The sequence below is a fragment of the Phycodurus eques genome, chromosome 3, assembly GCF_024500275.1.
Source record: "Phycodurus eques isolate BA_2022a chromosome 3, UOR_Pequ_1.1, whole genome shotgun sequence".
Classification (NCBI taxonomy): Eukaryota; Metazoa; Chordata; class Actinopteri; order Syngnathiformes; family Syngnathidae; genus Phycodurus; species Phycodurus eques.
This window is the reverse complement of record NC_084527.1, coordinates 10,730,047-10,752,710: the sequence shown is the minus strand read 5'-3', so window position 1 is coordinate 10,752,710 and position 22,664 is coordinate 10,730,047. Positions and strand designations below refer to the sequence as shown.

Below are 22,664 nucleotides of genomic sequence, written 5' to 3'. Positions count from 1 at the left end.
CACAATTGAATCAGTGAGAAGGCTACAAAATAATTTAAAAAAGGATTAAATACTGTATGTCTCATTTTAACTTAGTTCTAACACATCATTTATTTTTTTTGGGGGGGGGGGGGTACTCTGTATATTATGAGCATTTAGAGGGCTTTTTTTTTTTTTTTTTTTACCAGTCCAGTTCCCTTGTGCTTTACTTGGACCGCCTCTCACCCAGTCAGGCTAGGCTCCAGGTCACCTGCCATACTAATGAGGACAAGAGCTATAGAAACAGGATAGAGGAATGCATTTATGACATTGCTGCTGAGACTGTAATTCGCCATGTTCCCCACTAGGTGGCACAACCTCACTCTTAATGTGTTTTCATCTTGTTCAATCATGTTCCATGAAAAGTCAGCATCGAAGACGAAATACTGACACCTTGGGCACTATTTGGATGCTTTCACTTAGAGGGCGACTCACGTTTGTTGCCAGCGGGTTAGACATTAATGGCTGTGTGTTGAGGTATTTACACTGTTATACAAGCTACACAGTGACTCATTTATATTGAAGGAAAGTATCGTTTTGTTTCCAGTTTTTGTCCTATGGAAAAAATATAAAAATGTGACAAAAATGTCGAGGGTGATGTTTCTTCAAGAATACACTCATGTTAAAGAACACTTTTATTCAAACTGTATGTCTCCACACTAACGTCAGCAATTCATTTATTCACAAAAAAACAATACTAATCATGTTAATGTAACAAACAAAAAAAAACATCACATCACATTGACTCATTGTGTTACGGTTTCCCACTCATCCGCTCCCTTTCACAGAAAATCATTGCACACACCTTGCCTTCTGCGATGAATAAGAGCAATCACAGTGGCATTACATCACAGCAGTGGGCAAATATTGCTCTTATCATGACAATCTAGGGTACAGCATGAACTATAACACTATGAGCAAACATCAAGGAAATTAACTTCTGCAATAGAACTATCTGTACAAACATCTAACAAAAGAGGACCACATTAATGGGACTTCTCATTATTAGCTTGAAAGAGACTTCTACAATGATGTAATATATTCTACTGTAAGCATATGGTGTGGTGTTCAGTGGTATGTTTAACATTGCAGGTGATATGGATTTATTGCTCAATCTGTTCACTCACTGGCCACAATAGGTACACTTGCATAGTGTACTGTAATCCAATTAAAATTCAATACAAGAGCCCTTTATAAACTACCTTTTATTATGTTCCACTGTAAACGCAACAAGAATAATATTGTTCAATTAAACCCACTTTTACAGTGTAACTCAAAACTTAACATCAGTCGCATACACACTTCACAGTTTAGCTTTGTGTTCACATTGGGCGTGCTGATATTCATAGTTTTCCTTTAATCTGCGTTTGTTTTTTTGTTTTGTTTTTTTGAAAGAGCTCTTATACTATTAGATTGCGCAGATGTACCTAGTCTGATTCAGTGGTCTGCACTTTGCCAGCAAATGCGCAAAATATTTTTCTAGAATTAACCAGGCCTTAGTAAGGTTGCAAAACAGCTGTACAAAAATTACAAAACCTCCGGCTTTTCATCTCAACAAAAGTCCATGCACCTTTCATTCAGGACGAGTGTCTGGCATCACAGCACGCAGATGAGACTCTTGCCCTCGTCTATCTCCTCCTGCACCTTGTCGCTGGAAGTGGCGATCTCGGCCTGCGCGGACAAAACGGCGCACAGGAAGGTCGCCAGGGTTCCCCCGATGGCCGCGTAGAACGCCCAGCCGAGGGAACACAGGGCCGGCCTGAAGGGGGAGGCCTCCGCCCCGCAGTAGCTGATCACCTTCTCGGAACCCCAACCGGCAGGGTAGAGGATGAGGCCCACCAAGAGCAGGAGGCCTGGAGGGAGCAAACAAGGGGAGGTGAGTCATGTGAGTCAACAACAGATGCCAGATCAGCTGCTGACAGATTACGTTCGACAGGCCGGACAAGCCTGCAGTGACTTATGAAGGATTCCACCTTTAATAAGGAAAGCGTCACAGAGCCAAGTGAGGATGTTAGAATGCCCCATGGACACTAGCCACAACATTAGGTACACCTGCACAATCAAAATCAGAGTTTCCCAACCTGTATTGAGCCACGGCACATATTTTACATGAGTCAACTCTCACGGCACACCAAACAAAAATGGATTGAAATAATGATGGCCATACTGTCATCGAGTGGAAGAGGATTTAATTGTTCTGCCTGTCACTGAACGTCAAAAGATATCTTATTTGTATCAAAATAATAATTTGGAAATCGGATAATTTACACACCTAATGATTTTTCATGGCACAGTGGTTGGGAATCCTTCATCTAATGGCATCCAATAAAAGAGACGCTTCATTGTGTTTGAATATTTTGTTTAGATTCTGGAACATAGGAGACACAGCTCTCTATGCTACAACTACAAATAAACAAATACACTACTGTAAACATATTGTTTCTACCCATGTGATAAGTGTCAATCAAAACATACAGTACCTGTACCTAACATCGAGCCCGATAAGTGTATTTACCAAGCTTTCAGACACAAACAAACGAAACATAACAAAATAATAATTGCGCCATATTTGAGCCCGTTTCCCTCGCTCTAATAAAAAGGCAACAAAGGTTTATCGGCTGTTTCTAAAGGATTAACCTGATCTATACATTTATCCAGCCATCCAGCCATTTATCTAATCGACTCCCTGTTCAGTTGTATTTCAGCTGTGGCAACTACTTGCTGTAAGTGATATGTACCACTCATGATTCTTTCAATTTTCACTGTTAAATGAGTCTTGTTCTAGTTCCCAGTCTGTCCCTTTAAAAGCGGCAACTCCCACACTAGAAAGTCTTCCGCTTAACCAACTATGAACTAGTTACGATATACACTCGATTTAACCCCCTCGTGCGCAGGCTCCCCTGGATTCATTTGGATTTTTTTATTTGAAGGAAATTGAAAAATATCAAAACCTTTTGGGGTATAGCTAGCCAGAAAAAAAACATATGACCTGACCTGAAGTGAAAATTATGTCAGCGATAGTCACATGCGTTGTGCCACCCGGAAGTACTTTGCCGCCTATTGTTTACAAACAATATGAGAAGGTCTATATAAAAAAAAAAAAAAAAAAAAAAAAAAACTTGATTGGAGAGTGTCGAACTACGTCGACATTAATGAATCACTCACCTGCAATGGCCTGCATCAGACCGCAAATGTTGAAGATACTTTTCCTCAGGATGCTCTGGAAGCACATGCTGAAGATCGAGACGCAGGCCACCACTGCGAGCACCAATATCCCCGCAGCCAAAAACAACATGGCCGCCTGCCAGAAGCCGCTGGTCACCTCGGCGAAGCTCCCGGCGTAAGGCCCGCAACTCACGCCTCCTCCCCGGGTGCCGAGGCGGAGGCAGCGGCTGTAGAGGCCCAGAGAGGGCCGGTACTCCCTGGATTCCACCCCGTCCCGGCTCACGCTGGAATCGTTGCGGGGGAATCCCAGCAGCCAGTCGGGGCTCATGAAGGCGATGAGCTCGTCGAAGGCCACGAGGATACTGAGCAGCGTCCAGAGCATGGAGCGGCAAGTTACGATCACATGGCACATGGTTGCACTCTTGGAATCAAACTTTTTCAACTACTTTACAGTTGTTGGGTTGTTCCTTTTGTGGAAATAAGTTGTTTCGATTCCCAAAGTGTATCAGATCAGAAAATATTTTCCCGGCTTAGCCTGTATTTCTTTAATTCTCGGAGCAGAGTTTCACTTCTGGTGCTCCCTATAATGAACCGAAACAGCTTCCCTCCTCCATGGTGCATTCAGGAACTCACACCTACAGACGCACAAAAGGAACAGAGGTTAAAGAGAAGTGGGAGTCGCAGATGTAAACAAGCGCATTCCCCGACCACAGTGATTCATCCGTCTTCTCTTGTGTTTGAAACCGGCGGTGACATTTTCATACAAGAGTCATAATGGACCGCGACATTCCCACACACGTTCCTACCCCCCCCCCCCCCCGGCTCAGCTGCGAGCAGCACTTCCAGATGTCCGCCAACTTGATGAATTACGCTCACGCACAAACGAGCTCCATCCCGCCGTCGTATTAGTCATAAACTCAAACCCGATATCGCTGGTAGCCGTGGTTAGGCAGTTATGGGGCCCCGCGGCATTCCGCACAGTGTGACATCAGTCACAAGTGGCAAGTCGACGCATGACATTAACTGGATATAGAGTACAATGTACAGAGTTAAACAGTTGGAGCCCCATTTTATTTTGCTTCAGTTTAATGGACGTTGTCGCTTGTGGGCAGTATAATACAGACATAAAGACACACATGAAGAGCTTCACAGCTGTCTCAGTAAGCTGCAGTAACGTTAGTCATTTATCACAATAGAAAAATAATATAAGCCTGTGAATTTTGTTATATTGTCTGTCTATATGTGTTGCCCCAGCATTTATGTTCAAATATCCACTGCTTAAAAGGGTTGTAAAGCTGTGACAGTGATGCTATTTATTTGCCCATCCATAGCATTTTGCATTGTTAGCATTTGGCTAAAAATCCTTTACGAAGAAAACGTTATGTAGTTGTTTGAACGTGTAATTCCCTTTGTTTGTTTAGTTTGACAGTAAACTTGAACTGGGTTTGGCATTAAACAGCTTCAAGCCTCGTTTTTGAAGAATTATTTACTATCTGACAAAATGCTGCTTGTTGTGACGTAAGTTGAGTTGAGTGCACTGTCACTATACAGCGCTCATATCTCAAGTGTGTGCTCGCAAGTCAAAGCAAACAATAAAATAACATTTTATTTGTCTTTAAAAATCACCCGAATGACAGCTCGTATCTCAAAAGATTTGTATAGTCGAGTCACTTGCATCTCAAGGTACCACTGTAGTGTTGGTTGGAGGGGCACGTTAAACTCGGCGGCATCCTTGGGAAGCAACTACTGATGTTTTACATTTTTCTGATATTATCAGAGACACTGCAAAGGAAAGCATAGCTGACATTTCACAGCCACAACATGAAGAATCTTTGTCTTACACATTTATCTGAGGTCGACCTAGTAGAACAACATAAGAAAATCGCAGGCATGACAACATCTGATGAGCAAAGCAAATACGACCAGCAACGGTTCAGCCATCATGACATCAAAACAATGCTCCACAAACAGTTTTTGGCATTTTGATTGTCAGGTTGTGCAAATGTTTGGGCCGGGCCTTCTTCTATTCTGGTCCTACACAAGCCTTGGCAGACTTTATTGTCACAGTGTGTGGTTTCACACAGTAGCAATCACACAAACTCAATACAACACAGAGGCCCAGCAGACATGCGGGTGCATCCCGTCAAAACAGCAGGGTTTGGATACATGCAGATTAACGCTAACGTAAACACACTGGCTACGACATTGTGTATATACATGTGCAATGCATATCCTTGTATGTTTGTTTGCATTGCCTTTTGTTTAAGCCCCTCTAGTGGATGTAGTCACTGCTGTTTCCAACGTGATTATAAATATCACACTGTTCACGGTATAACGACTACCATGACCACAAATGAGCAGCTTTTCCTCTTTAAACAACTGGATGGAGCTTAAACAGTTAGCACGGTTACGTGGCAGTTAGCACGCCCCTTGAATAAACTGATAATGCAGAAAAGAACTACAGACAGTAAACCAAAAGGGACAATAATGCTGGCGTTTATGATGAGAAGGCTTCAAGTTAACACGCTTTGAACTAAAAAAAACATAATCAACTGATTTAGCCTATGTCATCAATAGTGCATGCATTAAAGTGAATGTCTTTAGTTCTTTCCTACCATTTTCATATCTGTGATTATCCTCTCCTGTTTTTCATTACACATTGGAGACATTTTAATGGAGGATCTGAATAAAGGTGCGCAGATACATGACGCCATTTTCACGTTTCGCAGTTACAGTCCACTTGCATCAGGTCCAAGGGGCAACTAGTAACCAACCAGTTGCGCCTACAAAGATGGAGTGGAACAGTACGGCCTTGCATGTAATGATTATTTTACACGGATGTCTAGGATTGTTCAGCATTGGCAGAGGCCTATTGCAGTGATTTTCAAAATGTGGTAGTAGTACAACTAGTGCTACACGGGCTCCTTCTTGTGGTACACAACAGTATCACTGAAAAAATGTTTCAAACTATGCATAATATTAAATTGTCTTGAACTTTTTTTATCCAACACAGTGCATTTTTTAAGTACAGTTCAGGTGTATTTAACTTTTAAGTTCAATAATTTGCATTTAATTTTTAGATGTTTGTTTATTAAATCATTATTTACGTAAGTATTTTTCTATTTTCCTCTATTGAGGTGACGTGTTAATGTTTAAACAATTCATAATATTACAAGGTCTTACAATAATTTGAAATGTACTTTTTAGGAATAAAACCTCTGCCTCGTTTTTGATGAAAACCTTTTAATGTTGGTCATAATGGTGGTAACTGGAAAGCCAAGTATCTTTTTAACTGCTACATAGTGTAAAAGGTTTGCGAACCATTGCTCCATTGGGTGCTATCTAGTAGTATTTGTGTAGTGTTGAAGAACTGCACTGCAGCATTCTGAGAGTATTTTAGTATTTTGGCACTTTCCTTTCTCTAATTAAAGTACTGAATACACTAGAAAGATGTCACAGTATGATGCAGTGCAGTTTGTTGTCAGTCCTACGTCCCTTCCTAAACAGAGTAGTAGTAATTCTTTTTCATAGAGCTCTTGGAGTGGATCCTATTAGTAAGTGCTGTGTTGTGAATGAGAGTCAGGAAGCACGAAGGTCTCAAGAAGAATTTTGCAGACGTAAAAATGGGTTGTACTGTAAAAGCACTTCTTGTGCACGGTCGAGATATTTTGTCGATGTGATACACATCAAATGCAAAAATAACCTCGATCAAATCACCCTATATTTATTTTTCAGTAATTTCTTCCCTTCCATCACATCTGTGGTGTCGTATTGTATTATTGCTGAGTGTCCAACTTCAACATCTTTCCCTGACGCCAACGACGGGTGCTGACTTAGGCAGATAAAAACACTTGATACCCTTCGAGATGGATGTGGGACGTGCAACGTGGACCTGCCCCTTCTCACACTCCTGCAGTGACAAGTCTCGACTCGAACGCACGAGATGATACGCACGCAGCGAGGCCTCCGACGCCCTCTCAGCGGGCAGCAGTCAGCAGGCCAACACGAACACCGCTATGTGAGACAAACCTGCTCCGGTGAATTTTACAAAAACAATACCACATGTAATGTTGACAATAGTGCGGTTCCATCGAGGAATGTGCAGTTTTAAATGATTATTATTTCAGGGATGCCTTCCAGATACGACTTTCTTTAAAAACAAGCTGCCGTTTGGCCGATTTTTTACTTCGACTTCTGAGCCAAAATTTTAGATACGAGCGCTGTATGGAGGCAGGGAAATCAACTCAACTCACTTCACAACAAGCAGCAGTTTGGCAAGAATTCGACAAAAACTAGGCTTTAAGCTCTTTAATGCCACTCCCATGTCGTGATTACTGTCAAACTCAAGATAAAACGAGAATTAATTACAAGTTGTATATTTAAAACCACATATTTGTCCCTTCGTAAAGTCTGTTTAGCTTAATGCTAGGAAACAATGCAAAACGCTACAGACGGGCTAATGAATAGCATTGGTGTCACGGTGTTATATCCCCTCGAACCGATGGATATTTGAACACAAATGGCGGAGCAACAACTAAATAAATAATATTCACAGGCATAAATTCTTTGTCCTCTGAATGACTAATATCGCTGCGGCTTACTGAGGAGTGACCATTTCCATGTATATCTGTATGTCTTTATTATACTGCCCCCAGATGGCCAAGCTGCACATACCAGAAGGAGCAGCAATATGTCCATTGAATTGAGGCAAAAAATGTGGCAAAAATTATTTAATTCTTTAAATTTTATTTAATAACATCACTGTACGTTTTTATGAAGTACAATATTATAGAGTGCTATTTACCTTATTTAAACCATTAAAAGTGTTTGCTATTTGGAGAGAAGACGGAACAGATTAATGGCATTTCCATTCATTTCAATGACAAGCGTGATCAGGGAACGACTTAAACTCGTATCTCAAGGCACCAATGTATTAGCGTTTTTACTGGAGCTACTTTTGTGTGCACCTCAAGAGCAACAGTTGAGGACTTGTACACTCACTTGGACACAACCTGCATTGCACTAATGAGAAGCAATACAAAGGAGCTGTATCACAAATCACTGTAAATCGGCTGTATGATAGTTTATTGCCATTACTAATTTAACATAATGTTTATTATTGTGGTTGTTGTTTGCAACGATGGGCTCATAGAGGGAGGCGTTTTAATATTGGATTAGCTCATTGAAAATGGGGCAATATATTAGAAGCAGCTGTCTGCTGATGTTTTTCTTCACCACTGCAAACTAATATTGAGAGATTAAAGTGCCCTGGGTGAATTAAAACTGAGCATTGTTGCATCGATAAAGGCAAATTTTTTTATACTGCTCTTGTACTTGGTTTTATTAAAATCCAAATCCAAAATCCTTGGTTTTACTTAAATCCAAGATGGCGCCTACCAGTGTGGTCGCCTCGGTAACGCGCTCTCTAGTATTGTCTTTGTTTTTGTGTTTTTCGTCCGTCTTTGGAGACCTTACACGACTCACTTACACAATGGGAGACCTGCTAACCATCAAGGAGGCTACTCCGGACTTTCTGTCACCAACTTTCGAAAATCCGCTCAGTTTCTTCCCCGAGTTACTCACCGGAGCGGCGGCCGCGGTTTTCGGCGCATGGATGCGGAAGCGGCGCCACAGAGGAAAACGAGCCGGCATTCAGGTGAAACTCCGCAAGAGAGGACACAGATTGGCGTTCCCGTCGATCCACCTCGCGAATGTACGCTCCCTACCCAACAAAATGGACGAGCTTCATCTTCTATTAAAGACCAGTAAAGACTTCGGACGTTCCGCGGCCATGTGCTTCACGGAGACCTGGCTTTGCGACGCTGTACCCGATGGCGCCGTCACGCTTCCCGGCTTCAACATTCATTGAGCGGACCGCGACATTGAATCATCGGGGAAAACGAAGGGCGGCGGGATATGCCTCCATATAAACGGAAAATGGTGTACGGACGTCACGGTGCTCACCACACACTGCAGCCCGCATTTGGAGTCCCTGTTTTTGAACTGTAAACCATTTTACTCGCCACGTGAGTTTGCATCGTTTATACTGGCTGGAGTCTATATCACACCGCAAGCTAACACGAGCGCCGCATTGCTAACGCTCGCCGAACAGGTCAACGAAATTGAAAAAAAACACCCTGACTCACCCCTCATTATTCTCGGGGACTTTAACAAAGCTAAACTCAACCACGAACTCCCTAAATACAAGCAGCACATCGACTGTCCTACCAGGGAAAATAATACTTTAGACCACTGCTACACTACGGTAAAAAACGGATACCGTGCTATACCTCGTGCAGCCCTGGGCTCGTCTGATCACTGCTTAATTCACTTAATACCGACGTACAAGCAAGAACTTAAATGTGCGAAGCCTACAGTGAAAACAGTCAAAAAGTGGACCAATGAAGCCAAGATGGAACTTCAAAGCTGTTTAGACTGCACAGACTGGAGTGTCTTTGAAAATGCAGCTGGCAGCCTGGATGAATATACGGACACTGTCACATCCTATATCAGTTTCTGTGAAGAGGTTTGTGTACTAACAAAATCATTTCGGACATTCAACAACAACAAGCCGTGGTTCACTGCTAAACTTAAGCAGCTTCGCCAAGCTAAGGAAGATGCATATCAGAGCGGGGACAGGGCCCTGTATAATCGAGCTAGAAAACAGCTTACTAAAGAAATTAACATTGCAAAGGAGGATCTATGCAGCAAAGTTGGAAAAACAGTTTAGCGCGAACGACTCAAAATCAGTCTGGCGTGCATTCCAATCGCTGACTAATTACAAGCGACGATCCCCCCAAGCTGAGAACAATAGCACACTAGCCAACGACTTGAAACCTTCTATTGCAGATTTGAAAAGGACAGTTTCACTCCACACACCCACCCGGCCGCACCCGCGACCACAACCACACCTCTGACTTCTGCGTTAAACATCCATGAACAGGATGTGAGACGCATCTTCAAACAACAGAAGATTAACAAAGCGACAGGACCGGACCATGTGTCCCCATCCTGCCTCAAAGTCTGCGTGGACCAGCTCGCTCCAGTCTTCACTCAGATCTTTAACAGATCTTTGGAAATGTGCGAAGTTCCATCCTGTTTCAAACGCTCCACCATCATTCCAGTCCCCAAGAAACCTGCAATCTCTGGTCTGAATGACTACAGGCCTGTCGCTTTGACATCTGTGGTCATGAAGTCCTTTGAACGTCTCGTGCTGGACCACCTCAAGAGTGTCACAGGTCCCCTGCTGGACCCCCTGCAGTTTGCCTACCAAGCGAACAGGTCTGCGGATGATGCAGTCAACATGGGACTGCACTTCATCCTAGAACACCTCGACAGTGCAGGGACCTACGCGAGGATCCTGTTCGTGGACTTCAGCTCAGCGTTCAACACCATCATCCCTGAACTCCTTTCAACCAAGCTTCTCCAGCTCAGCGTCTCACCTGCCATCTGCCAGTGGATTTACAGCTTTCTGACGGGCAGGACACAGCAGGTCAGGCTGGGGGAGGCCACCTCATCCACACGCAGCATCAGCACTGGGGCGCCCCAAGGTTGTGTCCTCTCTCCGCTGCTCTTCTCTCTCTACACGAACGACTGCACCTCAGCGAACCCGACTGTCAAGCTCCTGAAGTTTGCAGATGACACCACTGTCATCGGCCTCATCAAGGACGGTGACGAGTCTGCATATCGACAGGAAGCGGAGCGGCTGGAGCTGTGGTGCGGCCAACACAACCTGGAGCTGAACATGCTCAAGACGGTAGAGATGATCGTGGACTTCAGGAGGCATCCTTCGCCACAGCTGCCCCTCACGTTGTCCAGCTGCCTTGTGTCAACCGTCGAGACCTTCAAGTTCCTGGGAATTACAATCTCTCAGGACCTGAAGTGGGCGAACAACATCAACTCAGTCCTCAAAAAGGCCCAGCAGAGGATGTACTTCCTGCGGCTTCTGAGAAAGCACGGCCTGCCATCGGAGCTGCTGAGACAGTTCTACACAGCGGTCATCGAATCAGTCCTGTGTTCTTCCATCACAGTCTGGTTTGGTGCTGCTACAAAAAAGGACAAACTCAGACTGCAACGGACAATCAAAACTGCTGAAAGGATTGTCGGGACCCCCCTACCCACCATTGAGGACTTGCACGCTGCCAGAACTAAGACAAGGGCGTGCAAAATCCTCTCGGACCGTCTGCACCCCGGTCACCAGCTCTTCCAGCTCCTTCTCTCAGGTAGGCGCTACCGATCAACGCAAACTAGAACTAGTAGACATTCCAACAGCTTCTTCCCTCTTGCGATCAACTTCTTAAACACCTAACCTATAATTCCATTACAACAAGCTGGCAATTTTTTGATTTGAGTTCGTCGTCACATTTCTGTGGGGCCAATTATGTATTACTCGTGCACTCACTGTAGTTGTCTCGCCATGCTGCGCTATTTGCATATACTGGCCACTCATGCCAGAGTAGCATCTGCTCCATTTGCACACTGATTGAGGAGTATCTGTAACATTTGCATAACCAACATTGTCCCAGATGATCGCACTACTCGTCACTTTAAACCGCATACACTCCTTGAAGTCTCAGCGGTCATTGCACCACAATGGTCATTGCACCGGACTATTGCAATATTAGTCGTTCGAACTGCTCTAAGTGCTAGAGGACTCTGCATCTTTTTGCACAATTGTTTTTTGTCAATGTCTTTATGTCCCCAAAGTGTTCTGTAAATTGACTGTCTGTTGTACTAGAGCGGCTCCAACTACCGGAGACAAATTCCTTGTGTGTTTTGGACAGACTTGGCAAATAAAGATGATTCTGATTCTGATTAGATTGTGTGAGTGTCCCTAGTAAAGTAGCCTGTTAGTGTAGAATTTGTCTAAAGCGAGATACACACATAGTGATAAACGGGCCAAATTTAAGCATTTTTCTCTCTTCTGATCAAAGTCAGCAAAAGGCCCGATAGTCAGATGCCTCTAAAGCAGGGATTCCCAAAGTGTGCTAGGAAAGGAAGACATTTAGTTGTATTTTACTTTTAAGTTCAATCATTTGCATTAAATCTTTAAGAACTGGTTTAACTTTTGTGAGCAATATATTTTCATTGAACCAGGTGTAAAACGAAGAACCAGTTCAGGGTGTACCCCGCCTCCTGCCCGATGATAGCTGGGATAGGCTCCAGCACGCCTGCGATCCTAGTGAGGAGAAGCAGCTCAGAAAATGGATGGATGGATGGAATTTTTGCCATAAAGAAGAAGTAACTAATTAAAAATCTGAACTGCAACTGCACCTATGAAGAGACACGCTTACGAAGCACAGTTTAAACTGCAAGCTATTAGTTACGCGGAGGAACACGGGAATCGAGCAGCCGCGAGAGAATTCAAGATCAACGAATCCATGGTTCGCAAGTGGAGGAAGCAGGAAAACGAGCTTCGCCAAGTCAAGAAGACGAAGCTGAGTTTCCGCAGAAAAAAACGGGAAAAAAACGCGGAAACAAGGCGGGTTGGAAGACCAACTCGAGCAATGGATTAATGAGCAAAGAACAGCCGGGAGAGAGAAGTGTCTCTACAGTCACAATTCGACTGAGTGCAATAACTCGGAGCTTGCCATCATTCCAGGAGGCTTGACGAACCGCTGGACATCAGTGTAAACAGGGAGCGTAAAGTAAAGTGAGCGGCGTGGGAGCCATGGATGACAGATGGCGAACACAGCTTTACTAAGACTAGGAGGCAGCGCCGGCCGGGCAGGTTACGCCACAATTTGTGAATGGATTGTGGATGCTCGGGCTAACGTGTCTGCTTGCACTGTTGTTCGAGCTTTCGAAAAAGCCGGCATAATTTCTGAGGAGCCGCACGGCAACGAGACTGACTGCGACAATGACGAGAGGGAACCCGGCATGTATGATTGAGAACTTGCCCAGCTGTTCGTTTCGGATACAGACTTTGATGGATTTGTGGATGAGGATTGATCAAAAATAACATGAGTACATTGTTAAATACTTCAATAAAGTACAACCGAACTCAGTTTTGCTCCCGCTGCCTTTTTAAAAACATTGTTTTAGCATGCACGCATGCTACCGTATCTTTTAAGCTAGCGTATGTTTTACTATGCCTGCGCCGAATAATACTGTGCGCCTTATGTATGTGTTAAATACAGAAATAGACCCCGTAACTGAGACTGCGCCTTTTAATACGATGCGCCTTATGGTCGTGAAAATACGGTATATAATTACCGGTAGGACATCTGGGTCTGGCTGACTTGTAACAATTTTAAATGAAATGGAACATACTGCACATGTAAATCTTTTAGCAAGACTAGTGTCCAAAGTTACCTGTACCAACACTTGAGACAGAAGGCCTCAGGATAAGAAGTATAAAATTAAAATTCAACATCACAAAAATCTAACAGCAACTTTGATTCAACATTGATAATACTACTACACCACTACAACTATACTCCTCAACAATTGACCCAACCTGGATTTTAAAAAAAAAGTTCCAGATGTCTTTATAAAAGGTCTCCAACAAGGTCAAAATAGACAAAGGATAAAGCATTAAAAGACATTTATATCTACTTGTGACACTCTGGTTCAAATCACGCCATTTCGGGGGAGGTTCTGTCACATTCAAATTGCCGCTATATTCAGGGACATTCCCGGCTTCTGGCTATTAGCTATTTTTTTAAATAAGTAACAAATCTAGTGACTTTTTATGGCTTTATTGGAGAGCTCTGGAAACTATGAGACTCCCTGAAAAGCAGGAGATTTTCACCCCGCCACATCCGGGAAGCGAATGAATGCTGCGTGCACGAACCCACTGCTGGTAAATTTAACCATTATACCACCCCTTATTTCATTTTACACTTGATGCACTCCAGAGCCCAACAATATTCATACAACCAAGTAAAAGTCAATTTTCATAATTACCCGTTTCAACAAACATTCTTTCCATCAAGAAAAGTATTCAGCGCTGTTCTTTGCTCTTCTTTTCAATGAAGGCATGCTGTCCTGTTCTTTTCTGATAAAGCTGCTGCTGCAAAAACATCCACACTAACCTCTTCAGCGGCTCCCACTCTCCACAAGTTTGCAGTCCTTCCCTTATCTCTGATGTATGAGAGAGGACAGCTGGATCAGAAACAACAATCCAGTACTAACAATACAACGTGAGCTCTGTTCGTACGACATGTTTTGGCATGACAGCAGCAGACAAGCTGTAACATTAGAAGTAATAAGGACACCTATGCTCTGCAGGGATGACTCATTAAGGAACAGTCATCACATATCATCGTTATACATTCATCCAAAGCACATGCACGGGAAAATAAAGTCTCTTCTGATAGAAAATATTTCAGCTGGGAAAGGTAATTAACCACACACACGGACCAAATACCAGCGGTCCATGTTTCAAAAACAAAACTACCTCACACTTTGATTTTATTAGTGTATCTGAAGGTACTTTGTGTTAGTTGTGAAAGGGTACAAAGGATGTAGTAAAACAATGGTAGTCAGATGCCACTGATGTACAATTTGAAATTCACAGTAAATATAAAGTACAGCGAACCAGCGCTATTCACGGAGGATATGGACTGAGCCTTTTGGACTGTTTGGAGTTTAATAAGTGTTTTTGTTGTTGTTGGTGTGCGTGTGTGTGCGTGCGTGTGTGTGTGTGTGTTGGGGGTAACCAAGCATTTGATTTTGGTGGCTCACTCTTCATAGGCCATTTTTTTAAATGCTCCGATTTGATCAATTCCGTGACCATGAATTAATCTGCAAGATTACATTTTGTTATACATAGTTGTTGGGATGTTATTTGGATCAGCTTCTGGTTAGCTATGCTTTTGTTATGTTTTTTTAAAACACGGTGGTGCAAAGCAACTGAAGTTGGATCCGTCCAATGCTCCATGCGCCACACAAAAGTGACACTTAAGGGAAAGTTAACTGTTCAATACGTTCGCTAGCCCGTGAGCTAACGAGCTACGGGACTCGCTCGACCACGGCAGGCTTGGTTTTGTAGTGTTTGGGTCCTGTCCCCACATAATAGAGACATAGGAATGTAAACTGTTTACGTATTTCATACAGCAGCACACATTATTCAGCCAGTAGCGGACTAGAGACACTTGAGCACATAGCCTAGCAGTGAATGTATTTGATTGACAGATGAAGGGCTGTCTTCACTGCTTTCAGCGGACATGCCTACACAGTCGTGCAGCTCGAGGGTGGGCCTTATTTTTCATGATATTAAAATCTTATTTGACAAACATGCAGATTTTTTTTTTTAATTATTCATTCAAATTTGGCAGGCTTTTTAAAAACACTTCTCTGTAGTGTGTCAAATTTACAAGACATTTTCTGGTCCTTTTACAGGCACTTTAAATAGCCTAATACGTCATCATAATAATTCAGACTGTTCAAACTGCTACTGTTGTACTCAGTTGTTTTGTAAAAAGAAGATAAACTATTGATGATCAACTTTCCTAAAAATAAAATATCAGGTTGTTGTTCATTTATTTTAAATGTATTTCTGCTTATGCAACAGCAGTTTTTTTTTGTTGCATTTTTGATACCTTACTATAGAAAATGTCCATTGAACCATGACCTTAAACCAAGGTATGTACTGAATTGTGATTTTCGGTGTACTATTACATCCCATGTGATTACACATGGCGTCAAAAGTTTGACGATCATTTTGAAGATACAATACACCATCAAAACATTTTTTTTTTTAAATAAACAGTTTAAGAGAGCCCATTCATTGCTACTCGAAGCTTGAACTGTTTTTGCAGTGTTCAGTCATTGGTCATTGGTTGGGTAAGGCACTGATTTCCAACCCTTATTAAGCCACGGTTCATATTTTACATTAGAAAATATCACGAAACACCCCCGAACAAACAAATAATGATTATTTCATCTCAATTTACTCAGGAAGTTACTTACTCAGTGAGTAATTCTGTTGTATAAATGGTAACTCGTGGATACACAGGTATATTCTGCCATCGAGTGGAAGAGCATTTAATGGTCGCTAGCATTAGAAAAACAACGATACATTATTTATCGTAAATTAATAATCATTTTCAGATCAATATAGTTACATTTCCACGACACATCAGAGGATCTCCCCTCCCAGAGCACAGTGGTTGGGAATCACTGGGGTAAGGTGTTCACTTGTAAAATCATTTTAAAAGACATTCCCACGTCTCATTAGCATGGACATGCATGCGTGTGTGAATTAAAGCGGGCCACCTGATCTGGTGCCACTCAACCCAACAAAGGCCGCTCAGAGATGCACTGGCACTGGCACCCCCCGTCTCAGACACAGCACCGCGCCCCCAGAATGCTCTCCTTCATCCTCAAAGACAAGCCGCCGCAACCTTTAACCTTTTCACTGGGTGAAGCGGGCCGGCCCCCTCCATGCCAGCCCCCCCCCCCCCCCCCCCCCCTTTTACACTTTGTCACACACAAAGCCCACTCAGTGACCCTCACATTTTACTAACACAAAAGCAGGAATGACCCGGCCCAGGCTGTCTAGAAAAGCATAAAATGCTTTCAATTCACACAGTAACACAACTAACTACCAACTTACATAACAAACTAAAATGAAACCTAAATTAAGCTTCAGAGACATGGGGAGGGGGGCAGTGGTGGTGGTGTCTGAGTGTGGACATTTTGATATAGTAGCTTGCCCTTGAACTAAGCAAGAATAAACAGGAGTGCTTTCCTGGGTTTGTTTAGCTTAGGGATGTAGTAGCACACCCCCTCGCAACATGCGCAGCTCCATGGGTGGCTCTGTGGCGTGCCCCCCCTTGCTCCGCAAGGACATGGAACTGTGGTGGAAGAGGAGAAGGAGGAGGAGGCCACATGAAGCTGCTGTGCATGCACAAATGTGTAAAGGAAGATCAAATAAAAACAGACTTAAAGAGCTTTGTAGTCCAACATGGAAGCCTACAATTCCATCCATCCATTTTCTGAGCCACTTAACCTCACAAGGGTCGCGGGAGTGCTGGAGCCTATCCCGGCAATCATCGGGCAGGAGGCGGGGTACACCCTGAACTGGTCGCCAGCCAATCGCAGGGCACATAGAAACTAACAAGCAATTTAGAGTCGTCAATTAACCTACCACGCATGCCCCAGTTGATGTGATACAAAAGTGGAACCTCTCAAGTCAAACGCATCTGAGGCTGTACATTTTCGGGGAGAAATTTGCCTCAGTGTGCATCACAGACATTAGTTTCTCTGTTTGGCCAAGTTGTGCAAGTGTTACTTGCTACTGGCAATAGATTTTTTGTCATGCTCAGCCAACATCGATACTCTTGGGTTTTAACTTGTATGTTCTGCGTACAGTTGCTGCATAAGTTGTCCATTGTCAGTAAATATAGATTATTGCAAAGCATTCTGTCCTCCTGTTGTTTTTTGTTTTTTTAAATCACAGTACTGACAAAATATCATCAATATCAATATCAGCGACTAGTGAACATAGATTTGACTTTCATCACATTAGTGTTGACTTAAAACAATCTGAAGTCATGCAACCCCTTGCACACACTCGATGCGATCATTCTTTTCCAGTCACTTGGGATGAATGGCACTTTGCAGAATAGAAATTAATGCAACTAAGGGGTGGGTGACATGGCCTTAATGGCCAAATCTTAGAATATCATACTACTGACTTTATTCTGACAAGAGATGCAACTGCTGCCATGCTGCCTTTACTTAAAAAAATAAAAAATTAAATAAATAAATAAATAAATAAATAATAAAAAAAATACAAAATATTTCACGGTTTCGCCTTTGTTTATGGAAGACGACATTTTGACTTACTGGGCATAGTTTCTGCGAATATACGCAGTTGTACAGTAGTTCTTACAGTTGATCATGGGTCACGATACAAATAGCCATAGGGCTCCAACAAGAAAATGATCTCCGTGGAAGGAGGCGTCCGATAGCCGTCCCCGAGGATCTGCACGGATGACGACCGCGGCAGAATGAATGGGGGAAAATTGTGCAAGAGCCAACACAACGTGGCAAACAACGAGAGCCAGAAAGGAGAAAGATGGTCCTCGCCAGCGTGGATTTAAGCATTCTACGCATTAAGGGTTGTACTTTTGGCCACGGTATGGCAACGGATCCTGGTTAAAGTTAGCCATTTTAAACTACAACAAAATAGTTTTCCGGAGGGAGAAGCGGCAGCCAAAACGCACTATCGTACTCATCCCAGTTCGATAGATTTAATTTTCAAATCAATTTGGAGTTTTCATTTGTTGGACTGTTATGTCTTTATCATTTCGGAATAGTACAAGGAGTAATGATTCGATTCTGATTCAGAAGTTATTCTTTACTCTCAACGGGAATAACGCACACGGGATTTTGAGGGTGAGTCTGAGCCCTAGTACTGGCCACTCCTTTGGCCAGTTATTAATATCTGCCGCAATTACACAATAGAAATAAACGAAGCACATCACTGTATAATGAAGTGACAGCACAACTAAAGCCAGAATGTTTAAAGAGCAGTGCTTTTAATTGTACTTACATTTCCATATTAAACACTGTCAGCCTTCCCAGTTAACATGGATATTTGACTTCAAAAGCCGTCAATGGCAGTGAATGAGTTTTAACAATTGTTCACTTTTAGACATATGTGAGTCAGGAAAGCCAATGGGGACTCGCTGTAGAAAATGAGTTCTGATTTGTTGTTGTGAAAATAAAAAGTGGCATCTTTTACACATCTTTCCGGAAATGGGAGACAATGGGACAAAGTCAAGTACTTTTCAAGAATTTGAAGCAATGTTCATGTTTTTCCAGCACCACCTAGGTGCAGTGAAGGGCTGCCTAGATAGCATGTTAGGGTAATAATGACAGAAAATTCAAAAGACAGCATAGTTCATTTGAAAACCGATTATCAGTACGTTCTATTCCTTACATCGTCAACTTTGTAGGCTTTTTACTTTTTCAACCTTCGAGGATGATGGCACAACGTAAAAGAAGACATATATAGAGAGGTAAAGTAAAAAGTGGCGGCACAGTGAATGACTGGTTAGAGCGTCTGCCTCACAGTTCTGAGGACTGGGGTTCAATCCCCGGCCCCGCCTGTGTGGAGTTTGCATGTTCTCCCCGTGCCTGCGTGGGTTTTCTCCGGGCACTCCGGTTTCCTCCCACATCGCAAAAACATGCATGCTAGGTTAATTGACGACTTTAAATTGCCTGTAGGTGTGGATGTGAGTGTGTATGGTTGTTTGTTAGCATGTGCCCTGCGATTGGCTGGCAACCAGTTCAGGGTGTAACAATTATTAATTGTAAAAATACATTTTTACTTTTGTACATATCGGTCTTAACTTTTTTTTTTACTTTTACTTAAGAAGCAGTTGGAATGACATCCCTGTGCATATCAGACAAATCTCCACTGTCCATTTTTATTTTTATTTAAATTAAAACGCATTTTTATTCCTTGGCTTTCAACTCAGCATGAGACTCTGCCCTTGTTTTAGTGTTTTATATTGTTTTGTTTTTTTAAACTTTGTTAATATTTGATTGCTTTAAATTGTTCTGTATGGTTTATATTAAATGTTTTATGTACATCGCTTGAAGTTCAGTTGTTTTTAAAGTGCTCTATATATAAAGTTGAGTAAATAAAGGAGGCAAATCACTACTTAACTTTTTTTTTGTACATACGTATCTGTACTTAAGTACAGTGTATGAGGAGCTACTTTTGCCACCCGTACAAGCTTTTAAGCAGTATAGAAGTTTACCTTTGGGATAAAGTATGTCACAACACAGCCCAAAACTTTGATACCATTGTTGATATCATAAAAGTCTCCAAACGTTTGATTTATCCTTAACTGAACGTTACTCGCTACTGTTAAGTGTACTTAAAAAAAAAAAAAAAAAAAAAAAACGCCAAATAATGGCCAGAAACATGCTCTCCTACCTGCCAAACTGAAGCCAAAAACCAGAAGAGCAACTGCCGTTAGTGTCCTTCCCCACGTGAGGCTTACAAACAAAGTGTTCAAATAAGAGAGACTTTGTTGTTGTTGTTGTCTCAAACGCTGTTCTCGTCTCCCGGTCGGAGCTCAGCTTCATTCACTGAAGTCGCTCTCATTCTTCATCTGGACGAGCCTCCGCCTTCTCTGACTTCCTCCTCTTCCTCCACCCTCGCTGTGATGACGTCATCCCCCACTCCCGCCTTCCAACGCTACGTGCAAGAAGAAAGAGCGAGAGAAAGAAAACTGATGATGATGATGACGATGATGATGATGATGATGATGATGATTTCCCGGATTCTCCTGCTCACAAAAATAACATTTCTTTGTGTACATTCTACTGTACCCCCCCAGGACCCCCCCCCCCCACACACACACACACACACACACACGCACTTCCTGCAAACCGTTAAAATTACTGCTTGTTTGCATCCTGGGCTGTGAATTTGAAAATCAAAATCGTTCAATAAAAAAATGCTCAAGATATGTAATGATAATATATCAGTCTTGTTAGTTATGATTTGTATTTAAAACACATCTTTAACGTCATGTTTGCATTTATTTATTTATATGGATCTAAATTGGATGTGTTGTAATATTATAATTTTATATGTACTTGTGCATTTGCATTTCATTCACATCCTTTCATTTTTCTTTGTAGTTATTTATTTATGTAACCCTTATATCCTATATTTTATGTCAATGTAAACAGATCAAACAAGTTCAGTGTTTTAGATGAGATATTTTTGTTAATAAAATTACATTTGTTTGAATTAACACTCAAGACGAAATAAAAAATATAGTTACAATTCTTAAATACTTAAAAATAATAAATATTTAAAAATAATAAAACAACAGGCATATTAAATAACATAAAATAAAATAATCAGTAAGAAAAATAATCTAATTTAATTACTTAGAAAGTATTCTTTTAAACAATAAATTACAAAAATATTATTCATTATTGGGTAAGTGACTCAGCTGACTTTCATTGCAGGTAGCTCATCCATTGAAATGAATGGATGCATAAAATGAAAATCCTTCATGAATAAAACAATCTAAAATTAATAATAAGAAAATATTGAAATAGTTTTTGTTTGAAATTATTATATTTTGCTTTTTATCTATATTATTGATTTAAAGAATAAATTAAATTCTAAAAATGTTTTTAATTATGAAAAAAATACAAACCCATCCAACCATCTTCTGACACGCTTAGGGTCACAGGTTTACATTATAGAACTGTGTCATTTTCCGATAGTTGCCATGGGAGTGCAGTTATACTCAAATTACGTTTTTTAAGTGGTTTATAAATAAAGGTATGGCACGGTATTCTGTGGATGCTCAAAACAAGGCACTTAACTTTTTTAATTTTCTCTCCGAAGGTGGCTTTCTGTATGTGGGTTTTGCATGACATCACACAGAGAAGGCATTACTGATAGGATGCACAAAAACCCATACTTTAACTTCCGCTTCTGCATGTGTGTGTTCCCACTTCATTACCACAAGTCACAGGCCAAAAATAAATAAATAAAAATAAACTAACTCCCCTCCAAGCTGACTGTTCACTTTCCTTTTTTTGGGGCCGATGAGTCACGCCCTGCCTGGCATTGACTGCATGTGGACGGTCCAGCCTTTGTGTCATTTTGATCCTTTAGGGCTTCCTCTTTCCTCACTACTCATGTGTTTTTGCTTGGTGAGAACACTGTGGGAGGTTTTGTGAGTGTATGTGTGGACATGAGTGAGGAGTCAGTGGGAAACATTACTTTGGTGGTGAGAAGACACAGCAAGGAAGTTCCACTGCGCCATGATGCCATTTGTGATGCATGGTGCTCAGAGATAAACATGCGTTTCTGTGCTGGAGCTTCAATTATACGTACATAAATTATGTCAGAGTTGCTTGAGAAGCTGTACGTTTGGCTTTAAGATGTGAAAAAGGAAAAAAAAAATACAAATTAAAGCTGAATCTATTACTTTTGGTTGCAGGGTCTTGGGAGGGGGAAAGTTTCTGGCGGCTCACTCTTTTCCATGCTGGGGAAAGAGTTGTATCGTGGAAAAAAACAGGAGACATGAATTACAGTTAATGACAACACTAGTAAACAAATGAAAATCAATATACAGGTAAGTGTCAATATAAAATGCCTTTAGTGTGCTCATCCAATAATTCAGTCATCATGAAAATGAATGATACATTAGGTATATATATATTTATTTTATAATTTTTTTTGTTCATCTATCTATACAATTAGATGTTCTCCCACTAGATGGTAGATGCGACAATCATCCTATTGCCATTTATTCAACACAGCACATAGACCCATGACAATTTTCTAAATATATTTGTATATATGCTCATGGAGCGAGACTGAAGAAACGCTTTGCTACAATGTAAAGTAATCAATGTACAACACTGTACAATTACTGTCCTCTCAAAATAACAAAACACACAGCCAAACACGTCTAAAATGCTGGCAACAAAAGTGAGTACACCCCTAAGTGAAAATTGGCCCCTTAGCCGTTTTCACTCTG

The 22,664-nt window shown here is 41.7% G+C and overlaps 1 protein-coding gene across 3 annotated transcripts; it reads right to left on the bottom strand.

The window, feature by feature from the left end:
* Nucleotides 1-646: 646 nt before the first annotated feature.
* Nucleotides 647-20,320, bottom strand: LOC133399941 (LHFPL tetraspan subfamily member 2a protein-like). Of its 3 annotated transcripts, none has more exons than XM_061671994.1 (3): nt 20,084-20,320; nt 3,184-3,818; nt 647-1,871 (listed from the first exon to the last, which is right to left on the bottom strand). In XM_061671994.1, exons 2-3 carry the CDS (start codon nt 3,593-3,595, stop codon nt 1,615-1,617), a joined length of 669 nt encoding a protein of 222 aa, XP_061527978.1. In that variant the 5' UTR covers nt 3,596-3,818; nt 20,084-20,320; the 3' UTR covers nt 647-1,614. The 3 variants fall into 3 exon arrangements, with proteins under 3 accessions (XP_061527978.1, XP_061527979.1, XP_061527980.1); XM_061671995.1 differs by lacking the exon at nt 20,084-20,320 and adding an exon at nt 14,220-15,233; XM_061671996.1 differs by lacking the exon at nt 20,084-20,320 and adding an exon at nt 14,092-14,213.
* Between the last annotated feature and the right edge of the window lie 2,344 nt (nt 20,321-22,664).

Excerpts from the sequence above, each read along its gene's own strand:
- LOC133399941 (XM_061671994.1), bottom strand. The coding sequence starts at position 3,595 with ATGTGCCATGTGATCGTAACTTGCCGCTCCATGCTCTGGACGCTGCTC. Across the intron at positions 1,872-3,183 it reads TCTGATGCAGGCCATTGCAG|GCCTCCTGCTCTTGGTGGGC; the intron begins GTGAGTGATTCA and ends TGCTCCCTCCAG.